Raw genomic sequence first — 18,013 nt, 5'->3', positions numbered from 1 at the left:
AAGCACGAGCTAGCAAGATTCTATTGGTGTGTTTTAGCATGTATTTGCATATTTCTGTTAGGGAACGCCCACTCTGAAGTGCTCGTGTGCAATAGAGCCCTACAGTGGAAGTATCATAATACCCATAAAACCTAGCAGTGAAACGGGGAAATGGTTCCAATCGTTTGTCCACCATTCATTTTTCCCATAGGGAATTTTAGAAACACTGAAAATATGGGCTGTGTTTTGTGTAGGCTTACCCTGGCATGACGTTTTGATAACCATTTTTAAATCTCTCTCGGACAAGTTGACTTTTATCAATATATTAATCTCTTTTGACGCTCAGATCCGAAAATGCTAATTAGCGTCAAAGTAGACATCATGTAAGACTACAAATCCCTGCAAGTTCCTGCACATCATCTCTAGCTGATACCTTTGCTAACAGGTATTGTGTCAATTTAAAAGTTGCACAAGACAGTTCACAGAATTGTACATTTATTTAAATGTATTTATTACTACATTTAGCTAACATTAGATGGTTAATCCAGAGATTCTTACCTTTGCCTCAATTCAGCAGTCTCATCCAGCTCATGGCATTTGTAGTTCTTTATGATAGCCACATTAGCAGCTAATTAGCGTTTCATTTTGGGGGGGTAAATACAGGTGAATATATTGATTTAAGTCACCTTGTTCAGAGAGATGTACACGATTATCAAAATGAAACTCCAGGGTAAGCCTACATGAAACACAGACCTTATTTTAAGTGTATCTAAAATCCCCTATGGGATAAATGTAATTGTTGAAAAACGATTGGAACCATTTCCTTGTTTGACCGCTAGGTTTTATGGATATTATGACACATACTGTGGTACTCTATAACTCAATTCGCCCTTGCACTCCTAAACGACGCAATTTCTTGAAACTATTGGCAAAGGGTGAAGTCTATAAAAGTTAGCTCACTCTGTTTGTAACAGATTCTAATTTTGGTAACAGAAAACTGTATTGGGATTGAATGTTTAATCGATGAGAAAATTAGCAGAATGTCGGCAAGGTTTCATCTGGCTCCATCTTCTCCTACTTTCCGCCACTAGACTTCTTCTCATCGCCATACTTGGTGGTGAGTGGAAGTTCTAGACGGATGCTTCAGACTTTGGTTTCCCCTGTTGTCTGTGATTTATACTTTCCCCTTTCCTTCTGGTCCAGACTGGCCCGGTCAGACTGTTTGTTCCTTACAAGAGACGCAAGAAGGAGAACGAGCAGCCGACCACTCCAGAGAAGAAGGACCTCCCCCTCCCACCGCCCAAGAACATCACACTGGCACCGGGGGCGACATGTGAGTTACACACACACACACTCACACACACAAATACTCAGCTAAATGAGTCTACTAGGACAGAGGGAGAAAGATGAGGGGAAATACTGCACAATTTAAAAAGTTACCCACCCGCCCTTCCCCAAAACACGTGTAAATATTGTGTATTATACTTATGTTAAAATGTCAATTATATTCCACTGAGCCATTTACTTTGTTTGTTTTCTTGCATTTTATTATTTCTTATTGTTGCATTGTCGAGAAGGAATAAGTAAGCATTTCATTGGTGTATACCATGTTTAACCTGTACATATGACTAATACAACTTTAAACGCACATACTCTTCAGATACCACAGACAGACGTTCCGACGTCCTCCCCTTAACCTCTTGAATGACATACATGGGTCCCGTCATTCAGAGGGAAGTCTTTAAATATGTGTTACAGACAAGTCAAAGCACAGGACAGAAGACAAAGTAAATCTTGCTCAGTCATCATCTGTGATTACGTTGTCAAAATGGGACCACAGGGTAGCTGTTGGCACCGTTTTGTAAACTCCCCCATAGAGGTTCTCTGCTAGTAGCTAGCAAAGTAGTATTCAAAGTCGGGGTGGTGGGGGAAGTGAGAGTGCAGATTATTTTATAAGACAATATACAAACATTTTTGAGAAAGATCATTTGGAAAATAGATTTCTATTGAGTATATGCATTTATTGGTTGAAATGCAATGAATGGAATTTTATTTGTTGACGTAAAAATCAAAATCTATAGACTTTAAGGCTGGCATTAGATTTGGGGTGGGGTTTCCAGAATTTCTGGCCAAAAACTAGGTCTTGTGAAAAAATGGGGTCCCCGCTGAACAAGTTGGACTACTCATATATATATATATATATACACAAAGTATCTTATAAAAAGTTGTTTCCAAGTCCCACTGACCCTGTAGTTGGGGACCATATAAAGCACTCAAATGTTTTTATTCTGAAATCAATCAGTGTGTTGTCTTTGTCTTTCTGTAATCCAGTCACAGTGTCTCCGTCAGGCCAGATCACCACGTCAGGGACCCTGACCTTCGACCGGACGTCTCCCGGGGACGCCACAGCCCTTCTCTCCGAGGGCACGGCACATGGCGAGGTCTTCACCAGCACAGAAGGTACCTACAGTAGGTTACCACACCACCATCACACAGAAGGTACCTACAGTAGGTTACCACACCACCATCACACAGAAGGTACCTACAGTAGGTTACCACACCACCATCACACAGAAGGTACCTACAGTAGGTTACCACACCACCATCACACAGAAGGTACCTACAGTAGGTTACCACACCACCATCACACAGAAGGTACCTACAGTAGGTTACCACACCACCATCACACAGAAGGTACCTACAGTAGGTTACCACACCACCATCACACAGAAGGTACCTACAGTAGGTTAGCCCTCAACCATAGTCAGGCATCCATTTCTTGAAGGTCTTCAGTTGAGAGGATATATCACAGAGTCACTCGGATTAAACAAAGTGGTTTTGAATTAACAGCTGGATCCAAAATGCATAGCTAGCTATTTCCACAAGCAAAGTGGACTCTACAGATGTATTTACCTGGTTTCCAGCGTGCACATTTAACATATTGCCCTAAGAAAGCTGGACAATTGTCCTTGAGTCCTCTGCTCTGTGTGTCTGACAGAGTGAGGGGGGACAGGGTCATGTGACCTGTGGTTGGTAGTGAGTGGTGGAATCCTTACTAGACAGGGCTCTGGCTGCACCAATTACCTGCTGCCTGTCTGTGCCCGGCAGACAGCAGTCTGGATGCACCCCCTATTAATCATCCTATCAGAACCCAGGGATGCCAGGGATGCCCGGGCCGTGTCTGTGTCCTGATTGGTTTGAGTGTGTGTGACGTGCGCTCCGTTCCTCTGTCTAGCTAACGAGGTCCCGGGGGACGCCTCCTTATTAACTAAGCATCTCTTGTCAGGGATACCGGTCCGACCGACACGCTCTGCTCCCCGTGTGAAAAATGGCCACAATTACCATTTTAACGTTTAACTATTTCGCTCCCCCCTTATTTCCTCTCCCCCATTGATATTCTCCTATTTATTTGCATCCCTTTGTTTCTTTCTAGCTTGCATTTTTCTTTCCTCTCTTAAAGAATTGCAGTTTGCTCTCCATGGTCTATACTGGATTTTAACCAATGTTGTCCAGAATGACTGACGTTTGCTGCTCAGTCACTCTACATTAAGAAGAGGGACTGACCCACCCACTCATCCACCCTCCCTGTGAGCCAGACGGGTATCAGTAAGAAGAGGGACTGACCCACCCACTCATCCACCCTCCCTGTGAGCCAGACGGGTATCAGTAAGAAGAGGGACTGACCCACCCACTCATCCACCCTCCCTGTGAGCCAGACAGGTATCAGTAAGAAGAGGGACTGACCCACCCACTCATCCACCCTCCCTGTGAGCCAGACGGGTATCAGTAAGAAGAGGGACTGACCCACCCACTCATCCACCCTCCCTGTGAGCCAGACGGGTATCAGTAAGAAGAGGGACTGACCCACCCACTCATCCACCCTCCCTGTGAGCCAGACGGGTATCAGTAAGAAGAGGGACTGACCCACCCACTCATCCACCCTTCCTGTGAGCCAGACAGGTATCAGTAAGAAGAGGGACTGACCCACACACTCATCCACCCTCCCTGTGAGCCAGACAGGTATCAGTAAGAAGAGGGACTGACCCACCCACTCATCCACCCTCCCTGTGAGCCAGACAGGTATCCAGCAGAATACCCCTGCTCAGCCAGCTGTAATGGTGTGAGCCGCATTCTCTGTGTGACTGCTGCTAATGTTAAGGTTAATGCCGATCTCTGGGCTTAATTAGCCATCTGGTTGGCGGGCAGAGCAAAGCACGGACCTGACTAGCGTGGGTTGGTTGGCTAGCCAGTAATTCACTTTCCTGGCCAGTAATGAACTTCTCTAGTTATTTAGTAATGAACTCTGTGTCGGTGGTGGTTCTTCAGGATGGCAGAGGGAGAGTAGGCCCTCTTGTAAAGCGACTAGTGCGAAGCCTTGAATGGTGATGCTGTTATGTGCTTGATAGCTGCCTGGCAGCCACTAAACTACATGCTGCTCTATGAGGATGGTGGAAGATGTGGATGATGTTTCTTTTTGATATTATTGTACAGATTTTTGATGGTGATCCTGCTGTGCTGTGTTGAGTCCATGTCCCAAGTCTCTCAAACATCCCTCCTGTCCTTTGTTCCTTCTTTGGTAGGGTACTTATACAGTAGGGAAATGTCCTAAATAGGTCATATCGCTACCCCCTATGCTGTACTTTCAGAATGAGATCATTGGCCAGAAGGGGAGGAGACCTGTATGGAAAGATATTTAAAAGTACTTTGGTGTAGCCTTTAGTTGTAGTCCCAGTTTCTTAACACTCTTCTCCCTCTCCGACCTGCTCACACGTCCTTCAGAAACATTTCTTCCTCCCTGCATCGTGCAGATCCTGGTCGCCCGAGGATGACGGTTGTCAGCAGAAGCTGCCTCTGACCGACGCCCCATCCTAATTTAGAGTGTTGCTCTGACGTACTGTCATGATCCCCTTTCTCTCTACATAGACTCATGCATACACACACACACACACACACACACACACACACACACACACACACACACACCTCATCGCTCTCTCTCTGTTCCCATCGCTCGCTCGCTCTCTGTTCCCGTCGCTCGCTCGCTCTCTGTTCCCGTCGCTCGCTCGCTCTCTGTTCCCGTCGCTCGCTCGCTCTCTGTTCCCGTCGCTCGCTCGCTCTCTGTTCCCGTCGCTCGCTCGCTCTCTGTTCCCGTCGCTCGCTCTCTCTCTGTTCCCGTCGCTCGCTCTCTGTTCCCATCGCTCGCTCGCTCGCTCTCTGTTCCCATCGCTCGCTCGCTCTCTGTTCCCATCGCTCGCTCTCTCTCTGTTCCCGTCGCTCGCTCTCTGTTCCCATCGCTCGCTCGCTCGCTCTCTGTTCCCATCGCTCGCTCGCTCTCTGTTCCCATCGCTCGCTCGCTCTCTGTTCCCATCGCTCGCTCGCTCTCTGTTCCCGTCGCTCGCTCTCTGTTCCCATCGCTCGCTCGCTCTCTGTTCCCATCGCTCGCTCGCTCTCTGTTCCCATCGCTCGCTCGCTCTCTGTTCCCATCGCTCGCTCGCTCTCTGTTCCCATCGCTCGCTCGCTCTCTGTTCCCATCGCTCGCTCTCTCTCTGTTCCCATCGCTCGCTCGCTCGCTCTCTGTTCCCGTCGCTCGCTCTCTCTCTGTTCCCGTCGCTCGCTCGCTCGCTCTCTGTTCCCGTCGCTCGCTCGCTCTCTGTTCCCGTCGCTCGCTCGCTCTCTGTTCCCGTCGCTCGCTCGCTGTCTCTCTGTTCCCATCGCTCGCTCTCACTCTGTTCCCGTCGCTCGCTCTCACTCTGTTCCCGTCGCTCGCTCTCTCTCTGTTCCCGTCGCTCGCTCGCTCTCTGTTCCCGTCGCTCGCTCGCTCTCTGTTCCCATCGCTCGCTCGCTCGCTCTCTCTCTGTTCCCGTCGCTCGCTCGCTCTCTGTTCCCGTCGCTCGCTCGCTCTCTGTTCCCGTCGCTCGCTCGCTCTCTGTTCCCGTCGCTCGCTCTCACTCTGTTCCCATCGCTCGCTCGCTCGCTCTCTCTCTGTTCCCATCGCTCGCTCGCTCGCTCTCTGTTCCCGTCGCTCGCTCTCACTCTGTTCCCGTCGCTCGCTCTCACTCTGTTCCCATCGCTCGCTCTCTCTCTGTTCCCATCGCTCGCTCGCTCGCTCTCTCTCTGTTCCCATCGCTCGCTCGCTCGCTCTCTCTCTGTTCCCATCGCTCGCTCGCTCTCTCTCTGTTCCCATCGCTCGCTCGCTCTCTCTCTGTTCCAATCGCTCGCTCGCTCTCTCTCTGTTCCCATCGCTCGCTCGCTCTCTCTCTGTTCCCATCGCTCGCTCGCTCTCTCTCTGTTCCCATCGCTCGCTCGCTCTCTCTCTGTTCCCATCGCTCGCTCGCTCTCTCTCTGTTCCCATCGCTCGCTCGCTCTCTCTCTGTTCCCATCGCTCGCTCGCTCTCTCTCTGTTCCCATCGCTCGCTCGCTCTCTCTCTGTTCCCATCGCTCGCTCGCTCTCTCTCTGTTCCCATCGCTCGCTCGCTCTCTCTCTGTTCCCATCGCTCGCTCGCTCTCTCTCTGTTCCCATCGCTCGCTCGCTCTCTGTTCCCATCGCTCGCTCGCTCTCTCGCTCGCTCTCTCTCTGTTCCCTCGCTCGCTCGCTCGCTCTCTCTCTCTCTGTTCCCATCCCTCGCTCGCTCTCTCTCTCTCTGTTCCCATCGCTCGCTCGCTCGCTCGCTCTCTCTCTGTTCCCATCGCTCGCTCGCTCGCTCGCTCTCTCTCTGTTCCCATCGCTCTCTCTCTCTCTGTTCCCATCGCTCGCTCGCTCTCTCTCTCTCTGTTCCCATCGCTCGCTCGCTCGCTCTCTCTCTGTTCCCATCGCTCGCTCGCTCGCTCTCTGTTCCCATCGCTCGCTCTCTGTTCCCACCGCTCGCTCGCTCGCTCTCTGTTCCCATCGCTCGCTCGCTCGCTCTCTTCCCACCGCTCGCTCGCTCTCTTCCACCGCTCGCTCGCTCGCTCTCTTCCCACCGCTCGCTCGCTCGCTCTCTTCCCACCGCTCGCTCGCTCGCTCTCTTCCCACCGCTCGCTCGCTCTGTTCCCACCGCTCGCTCGCTCTGTTCCCACCGCTCGCTCGCTCGCTCTGTTCCCACCGCTGGCTCGCTCGCTCTGTTCCCACCGCTGGCTCGCTCGCTCTCTGTTCCCATCGCTCGCTCTCTGTTCCCACCGCTCGCTCGCTCGCTCTCTGTTCCCATCGCTCGCTCGCTCGCTCTCTTCCCACCGCTCGCTCGCTCTCTTCCCACCGCTCGCTCGCTCGCTCTCTTCCCACCGCTCGCTCGCTCGCTCGCTCTCTTCCCACCGCTCGCTCGCTCGCTCGCTCTCTTCCCACCGCTCGCTCGCTCTGTTCCCACCGCTCGCTCGCTCTCTTCCCACCGCTCGCTCGCTCGCTCTCTTCCCACCGCTGGCTCGCTCGCTCTGTTCCCACCGCTGGCTCGCTCGCTCTGTTCCCACCGCTGGCTCGCTCGCTCTGTTCCCACCGCTGGCTCGCTCGCTCTGTTCCCACCGCTCGCTCGCTCGCTCTCTGTTCCCACCGCTCGCTCGCTCGCTCTCTGTTCCCACCGCTCGCTCGCTCTCTGTTCCCACCGCTCGCTCGCTCTCTGTTCCCACCGCTCGCTCGCTCTCTGTTCCCACCGCTCGCTCGCTCGCTCTCTGTTCCCACCGCTCGCTCGCTCGCTCTCTGTTCCCACCGCTCGCTCGCTCGCTCTCTGTTCCCACCGCTCGCTCGCTCGCTCTCTGTTCCCACCGCTCGCTCGCTCGCTCGCTCTCTGTCCCCACCGCTCGCTCGCTCGCTCGCTCTCTGTTCCCACCGCTCGCTCGCTCGCTCGCTCTCTGTTCCCACCGCTCGCTCGCTCGCTCGCTCGCTCTCTGTTCCCACCGCTCGCTCGCTCTCTGTTCCCACCGCTCGCTCGCTCGCTCGCTCTCTGTTCCCACCGCTCGCTCGCTCGCTCGCTCTCTGTTCCCACCGCTCGCTCGCTCGCTCGCTCTCTGTTCCCACCGCTCGCTCGCTCGCTCGCTCGCTCGCTCGCTCTCTGTTCCCATCGCTCGCTCGCTCTCTGTTCCCATCGCTCGCTCGCTCTCTGTTCCCCTCGCTCGCTCTCTGTTCCCATCGCTCGCTCTCTGTTCCCATCGCTCGCTCGCTCGCTCTCTGTTCCCATCGCTCGCTCGCTCGCTCTCTGTTCCCATCGCTCGCTCGCTCGCTCTCTGTTCCCATCGCTCGCTCTCTGTTCCCATCGCTCGCTCTCTGTTCCCATCGCTCGCTCTCTGTTCCCATCGCTCGCTCTCTGTTCCCATCGCTCGCTCCATCGCTCGCTCTCTGTTCCCATCGCTCGCTCTCTGTTCCCATCGCTCGCTCTCTGTTCCCATCGCTCGCTCTCTGTTCCCATCGCTCGCTCTCTGTTCCCATCGCTCGCTCTCTGTTCCCATCGCTCGCTCTCTGTTCCCATCGCTCGCTCTCTGTTCCCATCGCTCGCTCGCTCGCTCTCTGTTCCCATTGCTCGCTCGCTCGCTCTCTGTTCCCATCGCTCGCTCGCTCGCTCTCTGTTCCCATCGCTCGCTCGCTCTCTCTGTTCCCATCGCTCGCTCGCTCTCTCTCTGTTCCCATCGCTCGCTCTCTCTCTGTTCCCATCGCTCGCTCGCTCGCTCTCTCTGTTCCCATCGCTCGCTCGCTCGCTCGCGCCCTCTCTGTTCCCACCGCTCGCTCGCGCCCTCTCTGTTCCCACCGCTCGCTCGCGCTCTCTCTGTTCCCACCGCTCGCTCGCTCGCGCTCTCTGTTCCCACCGCTCGCTCGCTCGCGCTCTCTCTGTTCCCACCGCTCGCTCGCTCGCGCTCTCTCTGTTCCCACCGCTCGCTCGCTCGCGCTCTCTCTGTTCCCACCGCTCGCTCTCCCTCGCTCACCTGGAAACCTTCACACAATTAAGCTCCCGGCAAAGATGGATGCCAGGTTATTTTAGGAGCCGCCTAGTGAAGAGAAAGGTAGCCCCTCACCATGGTTGGTGGAGTGGCGTGGAGGCTGAGAGTGATAGTCCACCTCATGCACCAGGCTGTTTCTGGGATTTTGTGTTTGTGTTTCCCCCCCGGTTATTAAACAACTACTCATCATGGACTGGCAGCATCCTTTTTTTCCTTTAACGAGTCTGACGAGCCCGCGCGAATGATTTTCTGCTTTCTCGGGAACAGGCCCAGATCCCTGGGATTTGCGTGAAGAGGCAGAGCAAAAGGGGCCAGAGGGCGGGCTGCCTTCTGAGAATTCGTAGGTGATCGAATAAACCTCCACTTCCTTCCGTTCTGCTAGCAAACGTGCAATCTTTGGAGAATAAAATACCTACGCGGAAAATTAAACTACCAACGGGACATTCAAAACTGTAATATCTTATGCTTCAAAGGAGTCGTGGCTAAACGACGACACTATCAACATACCGCTGGCTGGTTATACGCTGTACCGGCAGGATAGATACAAAGCTCTCCCTCGTCCTCCATTTGGCACATCTGACCATAATTCTATCCTCCTGATTCCTGCTTACAAGCAAAAATTAAAACCGGAAGCACCAGTGACGATCAATAAAAAGTGGTCAGATGCTAAGCTACAGGACTGTTTTGCAAGCACCGACTGGGATATGTTCCGGGATTCCTCCAATAGCACTGAGGAGTACACCATATCAGTCATTGGCTTCATCAAAAAGTGCATCAATGACGTCGTCCCCACAGTGACCGTACAACCAGAAGCCATGGATTGCAGGCAACATCTACACTGAGCTAAAGGCTAGAGCTGCCGCTTTCAAGGAGCGCGACTCTAACCCGGAAGCTTATAAGAAATCCTGCTATGCCCTCCGGCGAACCATCAAACAGGCAAACCGTCAATACAGGTCTAAGATCGAATCGTACTACACCGGCTCTGACGCTCGTCGGATGTGGCAGGGCTTGAAAACCATTACAGACTAGAAAGGGAAGCACAGCCGAGAGCTGCCTAGTGACATGAGCCTACCAGACGAGCTAAACTACTTCTATGCTCGCTTCGAGGCAAATAACACTGAAACATGCATGAGAGCACAAGCTGTTCCGGAAGACTGTGTGATCACGCTCTCCACAGTCAATGTAAGACCTTAAAAACAGGTCAACATTCACAAGGCCGCAGGGCCAGACGGATTACCAGGACATGTACTGCGAGCATGCGCTGACCAACTGGCAAGTGTCTTCACTGACAGTTTCAACCTTTCCCTGTCTGAGTCTGTAATACCAACTATGTTTCAAAAAGACCACCATAGTGCCTGTGCCCAACACTAAGGTAACTGGCCTAAATGACTACCGACCCGTAGAACTCACGTCTGTAGCCATGAAGTGCTTTAAAAGGCTGGTCATGGCTCAAATCAACACCATCATCAGGTTGAGAGCTTCAAGTTCCTTGGTGTCCACATCACCAATAAACTAACATGGTCCAAGCACACCAAGACAGTCGTGAAGAGGGTACGACAAAACCTATTCCCCCTCAGGGGACTGAAAAGATTTGGCATGGGTCCTCAGAAGGTTCTACAGCTGCACCATCGAGAGCATCCTGACTGGTTGCATCACTGCCTGGTATGGCAACTGCTCGGCCTCCGACCGCAAGGCACTACAGAGGGTAGTGCGAACGGCCCAGTACATCACTGGGGCCAAGCTTCCTGCCATCCAGGACCTCTATACCAGGCGGTGTCAGAGGAAGGCCCTAAAAATTGTCAAAGACTCCAGCCACCCTTGTCAGGTTGTTCCCTCTGCTACCGCACGGCAAGCGGTACCAGAGCGCCAAGTCTAGGTCAAAGAGGCTTCTAAACAGCTTTTACCCCCAAGCCATAAGATTCCTGAACATCTCGTCAAATGGCTACCTGGACTATTTTCATTGCCCCCCCCCCCCCCTTTACACCACTGCTACTCTCTGTTGCCATCTGTGCATAGTCACTTTAGTAACTCTACCTACATGTACATACTACCTCAACTATTCGGTGCCCCCACACATTGACTCTGTACCGGTACCCCCCCTGTATATAGTCTCGCTATTGTTATTTTACTGCTACTCTTTAATTACTTGTTTTATCTCTTATTCTTATCCATATTTTTGGGGGAAACTGCATTGTTGGTTAGGGGCTCGTAAGTAAGCATTTATTTCACTGTAAGGTCTACACCTGTTGTATTCGTCACGTGACTAATAAGGTTTGATTTGAACTAATTGCCTGTCGCTTCAATTACTTGAATTCCTTTTTACTTTTTTTGTTTTTTGAGCCCAACGCACTGTTTCTCTAGAAAGAATTTTAAATAATTCAAGACAGAAATCAAGTCAGGAACTATGTGGGACACTGGGCTGAAGGGAGTTGTAGTTTCCATTAAGCAAATATTCAACCTAGTTCAGCACAGAAACATGATATTTAACTGCAATGACCATAATCCACTGCATCTGTTATTTTATACACTTACACAGATCGCATGAGAGAGGAATGTACACAACCCGTCAGGCAGCTCTGCAGCAGGCTAGCCTCGCTGAATAGGATGACTAAAGACCGATAACGTTAGATGGTCTGGCTGGCTGACTGTTACTGCCTGGATGAGAAGATGACTTTAAGGAATGAAAAATAATAAAGTCCTCAAATAAAATACAAGTACAGGACGGAAATATTATTATTTCATCGTAATTTACTATTTTTCCTTTGTCTACCCAATGTGGACCTGACGAGATGATGGAATATTTTGTTTTGGCAATTTCAATTAAAAAGCTCTAAAATAATTGTAATTTCATTATGCATTTAATGTAAAAAAGAAAATATCGAAATTGAAAACGTATTATTTTTTAATAAGCGAAACCGATCCGATCTCAAAAAGCTCAGCAATAGTACACCTTCGTTCAGTACTGTGAGAAGCCAAAAGTGTATAGACCGAAGCACTCTGTCTGCCTGCCTGCTGTCTTTGTTTAGTGGATATACCAGGGCTCTCCAACTCTGTTCCTGAAGAGATACCCTCCAGTAGGTTTTCAAGCATACCCCAGCTGTAACTAACCTGATTCAGTTTATCAACCAGCTAATTATTAGAATCAGGTGCACTAGATTAGGGTTGGAATGAAAACCTACATGTAGCTCTCCAGGAACAGGGTTGGAGAACCCTGGTATAGACTGACGTGCTCTCTGTCTGCCTGGCATGCTGTCTTTTTGTTTTCTTTGTTGTTCTCTCTGGCCACCTAGCTAGGATGGCACTGTACTCTCTGTTCTAGAGTCCTCTTCTCAACCCCTGATGCAGCTCACTGTCTTTTCAAGTGAACGATGAGGAACTAAGTTTGTTGAGGGAGTTATTTCTCTCCTCTCCTTGGAGTGTTTTGGACTTTTATTCCCTCGGCAGTGGAGGCTATGCGGCGTTGTTCACCTCCAGGACATTGATCCTCTAATCAAGGCTTTACAGGTGGAGATCACAGGTGTCACTCTTCTCAGGAGTCTCTCTCTAGCAGTCCCTCTTTAGCTCTTTAATTCTCGCACACTCACTCTCACACTTTCTCTCTCCTTCTCTTCCTCTCACTCTCTCGGTCTGTCTCGCTTTCTCTTTGCTCTCATTCTGTATCTTTTTCTCTGACTTCCACATATTTCTCTCTCTGTTTCCTTCACTTTCTTTCTCTTCCATATATTTATTTCTCTCATCTCATCCCCATCTTTTTATAACTCAATTTCCTATATTTATCTCACTTGCTCTCAAGCTCTCGCTCTCTTGTTTGCGCTCTCTCTCGCTCTTTCTCTCAGCATCCTTATATAATTCTGTATTACGATGCCACAACACAAACAGGCCGTCCATCAACACAGCCGGAGTCATTGTCTCAGTGCTCTGGAAACTGCATACAATCAGTCTGTTTGCAAATATAGCCTTTTTTCTGTAGTCGTGCTGTGTGCGAGTGCATTTATGTACTCCCTGCAGATCTCTTTTACTCAAGCGTAACACACACACACACACACACACACACACACACGCATGCACGTCCACACACAACAGTGGCGGTCGGTGCCTTTTAAGATGAGGTCGATTTATTTATTTTTATATAAATAAAAAAAAATGTAATATGAGCATGGTCTTATTTCTATTACAATATATTGGATTACTGTCATTCATTTTCCATTCACCCAGTTCAATGTAACAGTGACAGGTTACGGCTACTTGAATTTTCCCTATACTCATCATGAGGTTGCTACAACCTAGCCTATAAATGAAAACAGTAGGTGCACACAGGTCAAGATAAAAATTTGAGGTGACAGTGACACATTCAATACCACCTTGCACACTCTTGCCTACATCTAGCTGATCTAGGGTGTAATCATTAGTCCAACAGTTGCAAGAGTTTCTATTGAACAAATTCAGGTATGTTTTATACCCGTTTTGTTCCGTTCGCTTCCCCTTAAGAAACGTTTTTCAACAGAGTCGGTGGAATGAAAACACCCCTAATCATACGCAAGCAGTTCACTTTCATAGAAACATAAACAGCTCGTTGTATTCCTTCTCGCATCTACGCTCTCTCCTCCTCTCACCTTTTCCTGCACAACACATCAGCTTTTTGTGACCAGGCCAAAAAATCTTTCCAATCCATACCTTCATATCATAACTGCTACACACTGCCTACATCGTTGTCACCATATGAGCTAAAGTAACGTCATAGTCAACATAGATAATAGAACTAACACGTTAGTAAACCTGCTACAATCATGCAGTGCAGTACAGTCAGTAAGCAGTTTAACAGTTACACCTGCGGCCCCGGTGGCAATAATTTAGTAAAACCAAAAGCTTACCTTGACTTGAATACGTTCCAGTGTTTTGATATTCATAGCCAGCTAGCTAACATAACATCCCTCTGTTTGAGCCGGGTGTTTGAGTAGCTAAACTAACTAGCTGCATTTGCTAGCTTAGTGAGAAGAGAAAAAATTACAAAATATCTCGCTCTCTTGCTCCACCTTCATTTTTGAAGAAATTAATTTGTTAGCTGTAGCATATGCTTTCAGTACTAGGTACATGTCAGTTCATGCTGCATGAGCTCTGATAGATTGGAGGATGTCCTCTGGAAGTAGTCATAATTACTGTGTAAGTCTATGGAAAGGCGTGAAAACTGAGCCTCCTAGGTTTTGTATTGAAGTCAATGTAGTCAGAGGAGAATGGAAGCTAGCTGTCCTCCAGCAACAACATGGTGCTACTCTACAGAGTGCTGCTGAGTCAACTGTAGACCTTCATGGCCAAACAATTTGTTTTAATTATTTGTTGATGTGAATATATTTAGAGTTTTATCTAAAAACGATAACTTTTTAAATGTTTCGATTTGAAAAATAAATGAAATTCACTGAGGAGGATGGTCCTCCCCTTCCTCCTCTGAGGAGCCTCCACTGACAAACACACACACACACACACACACACACACACACACACACACACACACACACACACCTTGTTTGATAGGTGGAAGATGTTAGCTGTCTGAAGGGGGGAAAACCTTGTTTTGAATGAACAATCACAAGCTTGCATCACACCTGAGTGATGTGACATGATGGGACTGGTCATTGTTGATTATATTTCCTTGCTCAAATGAATGTCCTCTTTTCCACCCCATGCATTGTATATAGAGTGCATTTGGCAAGTATTCAGACCCTTTGACTTTTTCCACATTTTGTTACATTAAAGCCTTATTCTAAAATGGTTTAAATGAAATGTTTTCCTCATCAATCAACACAATACCTCATGACAAAGCGAAAACTGTTTTTTTGAAATGTTTGCACGTTTATAAAAAGAAAACGAATACCTTATTTACAGAAGTATTCAGACCCTTTGCAATGAGACTCGAAATTGAGCTCCGGTGCATCCTGTTTCCATTGATCATCCTTGAGATGTTTCTACAACTTGGAGTCCACCTGTGATAAATTCAATTGATTGGACATAATTTGGAAAGGCACACACCTGTCTATATAAGGTCCAACAGTTGACAGTGCATGTCAGAGCAAAAACCAAGCCATGAGGTTGAAGGAATTGTCCGTAGATCTCAGAGACAGGATTGTGTTGAGGCACAGATCTGGGGAAGGGTACCAAAAAATGTCAGCAGCATTGACGATCTCCAAGAACAGTTGTTCTTAAATGGATGAAGTTTGGAACCACCAAGACTCTTCCTTGAGCTGGCCGCCCGGCCAAACTGAGCAATCAGAGGAGAAGGGCCTTGGTCAGGGAGGTGACAGAACCTGACGGTCACTCTGACAGAGCTCCAGAGTTCCTCTGTGGAGATGGTTGACCTTCTGGAAGGTTCTCCCATCTGCAGCACTCCACCAATCAGGCCTTTAATGTAGAGTGGCCAAATGGAAGCCACTCCTCAGTAAAAGGCACATGACTGCCCGCTTGGAGTTTGGAAAAAGGCACCTAAAAGACTCTCAGACCATGAGAAACAAGATTATTGAGTCTGATGAAACCAAGATTGAACTCTTTGGCCTGAATGCCAAGCATCACGTCTGGCGGAAACCTGGCACCATTCCTACGGTGAAGCATGGTAGTGGCAGCATCATGCTGTGGGGATGTTTTTCAGCGGCAGGGCCTGGGAGACTACACTGCATAGTGACACATAAAGTACATTCGGAAAGAATTCAGACCCCTTGACTTTTTCCACATTTTTCCACAGCCTTATTGTAAAATGGATTAAATAGTTGTTTCCCCCCATCAATCTACACACAATACTCCAAAATGACAAAGCAACAACAGGGTTTTAGAAATTTTGCAAATGTGTGTGTGTGTGTGTATATATAAAAAAACTGATATCACATTTACATAAGTATTCAGACCCTTTACTCAGTACTTTGTTGAAGCACCTTTGACAGGGATTACAGCCTTAAGTCTTCTTGGGTATGACACTACAAGCTTGGCACACCTGTATTTAGGGAGTTTCTCTCATTCCTCTCTGCAGATTCTCTCAAGTTCTTTCAGGTTGGATGGGGAGCGTATAACTGCATGCAGGGTGTGCGTTTGTGTGTGTCTTGAGCCTCATGCTGTGTGTGTGTGTGTGTGTGTGTGTGTGTGTGTGTTAGGGCTCCTGTGATGTATGTTGTGACGCTTGTCGCTCTCTCTCCTTCCATCTCCCTCTGGAGTAGATGGGGCTTCTTTCTTTAGACTGTTGTTGCTCTTTGTCTGTTCTGCTGTGCTCTCTGGTACAGTTGAAGGAAGATGAAAGCCCACTAGTGATTTATTTCTCCGACGGTGTGCTGCTTGGTGGAGCCCTATGATTATTAAACCTTTCCCTGAGCCACAGCCACAGATTAGTGGAGGTTCCTCAGAGGAGGAAGGGGAGGACTATCCTCCTCAGTGAATTTCATAAAAATAGTAAAACAAAGTTATCCTTTTTAGATTAAACTAAATATAATCACGTGTCACCAAATACTTGATTAATACATGTTATTTTGCAAAGAAGGTCTACAGTAGCCTCAACAGCACTCTGTAGTGTAGCACCATGTTGTAGCTGGAGGACATCTAGCTTCCATTCTCCTCTGGGTACATTGACTTCAATTCAAAACCTAGGAGGCTCATGGTTCTCACCACCTTCCATAGACTTACACAGAAATTATGACAACTTCTGGAGGACGACCTCCAACCTATCAGAGCTCTTGCATCATGAACTGACATGTTGTTCACCCAATCAAAGGATCAGATAATGAATCTAGTACTAAAAGCATAAGCTACAGCAAGATAGCACTGCAGTGCATAAAATGTGGTCAGTAGTTGACTCAGAGAGACAATAGTTTAAGTTTTTAACAGATACATTAATTCCAAAATGAAAGAGACGCAAAAGAGTGTCTTTTTTTTCAGGGCCACTTACTTAGCTAGTAAATGCAGCTAGCTAGTTTAGCCTACTGAAACACCCTGCTCAAAGAGAGGGATGCTATGTTAGCTAGCTGGCTATATTTTTCCAACACAACACTGGAACAGTCAAGGTAAGCTTTTGGTTTTACAAATGTATTGCCGCCGGTGTAACTCTTACTGACTGTACACTGTAATGTTACTGCTTGATTCTATTGGGTTTACTAGCACGTTTTTTTTATTGAACCTTTTATTTAATTAGGTAAGTCAGTTAAGAACAAATTCTTATTTACATTGACGGCCTACACCGGCCAAACCCGGATGATGCAGGGCAAATTGTGCGCCGCCCTATGGGACTCCCAATCACGTCCGGATGTGATACAGCCTGGATTCAAACCAGGGTGTCTGTAGTGATGCCTCAAGCACTTGGTAGCCCCGAGTTGCGCAGCGTTAGTTCTATTAGCTATGCTAACTATGATGTTACTTTAGCTAATATGGTGAGAACGATGTAGGTTGTTGTTAGCGGTTTTCTTGGAAAGGTTTTTTTGCCTGGTCACATACAGCTGATGTGTTGTGTACTTAAGTCCAAAAGCGAAGGGAAGAGGTGAGAGGAGGAAAGCGCATAGACGTGAATAGGAATACAACGTGGCTATGAAAGTGAACTGTGTTTTAGTGTGAACAGGGGCGTATTCATTCTGCCAATTCTGTTGAAAAACGTATCTTAAACGGAAGCAAAGGGAACAAAACGGGGATAAACATACCTGAATTTATCCAATAGAACCTTGTCTCTCGAGTAGCAACCTCATGATGAGTATAGGGAAAATGTGAGTATCATGAAGTAGTCTAAACCTGTCGCTGTTACATTGAACTGGGTGAATGAAATATGAATGACAGTTATCCAATATGCTGTAATAGAAATAAGGACATGCTCATGAATATTTTTTTTGGCCTCATCTTAAAAGACACTGGCCGCAACTGCCACAGACGTATGTCTTCTCCTCCATGATGCTTGGACAATGGGTGGAGCAGGCAGGCTTATCTTGCCTAATTTTCTCCCTCGTTCCACCCACGTTTCCCCCCCCTTTCCAGTCTTATTTTGGAAGCATAAAATAAGGAGTCATGTCAGAAGTTACTAGGTGTGGGCGATCAAGGTTTGAGGAAGGGCAGCTATTGTTGGGGTTGACATGATTTCAGAAAGTAGTTTTTGCCCTGATTTATATCTGGCTTACATATTAAT

At 48.4% G+C, this 18,013-nt stretch overlaps 1 protein-coding gene across 2 annotated transcripts in view; it reads left to right on the top strand.

The window, feature by feature from the left end:
* Nucleotides 1–18,013, top strand: part of deaf1 (DEAF1 transcription factor) — a 29,227-nt gene that overhangs the window by 6,963 nt on the left and 4,251 nt on the right. Inside the window, exons 8-9 of one of the 2 annotated variants that reach the window (XM_029751511.1) lie at nt 1,183–1,312; nt 2,311–2,448. In XM_029751511.1, coding sequence (XP_029607371.1) covers nt 1,183–1,312; nt 2,311–2,448 — 268 coding nt within the window. The remainder of the gene's footprint in view (nt 1–1,182; nt 1,313–2,310; nt 2,449–18,013) is intronic. The other variant, XM_029751512.1, reaches the window with a different exon arrangement.

Source organism: Salmo trutta, chromosome 4, assembly GCF_901001165.1.
Source record: "Salmo trutta chromosome 4, fSalTru1.1, whole genome shotgun sequence".
Taxonomy (NCBI): Eukaryota; Metazoa; Chordata; class Actinopteri; order Salmoniformes; family Salmonidae; genus Salmo; species Salmo trutta.
This window is presented reverse-complemented; position numbering and strand designations above follow the sequence as displayed.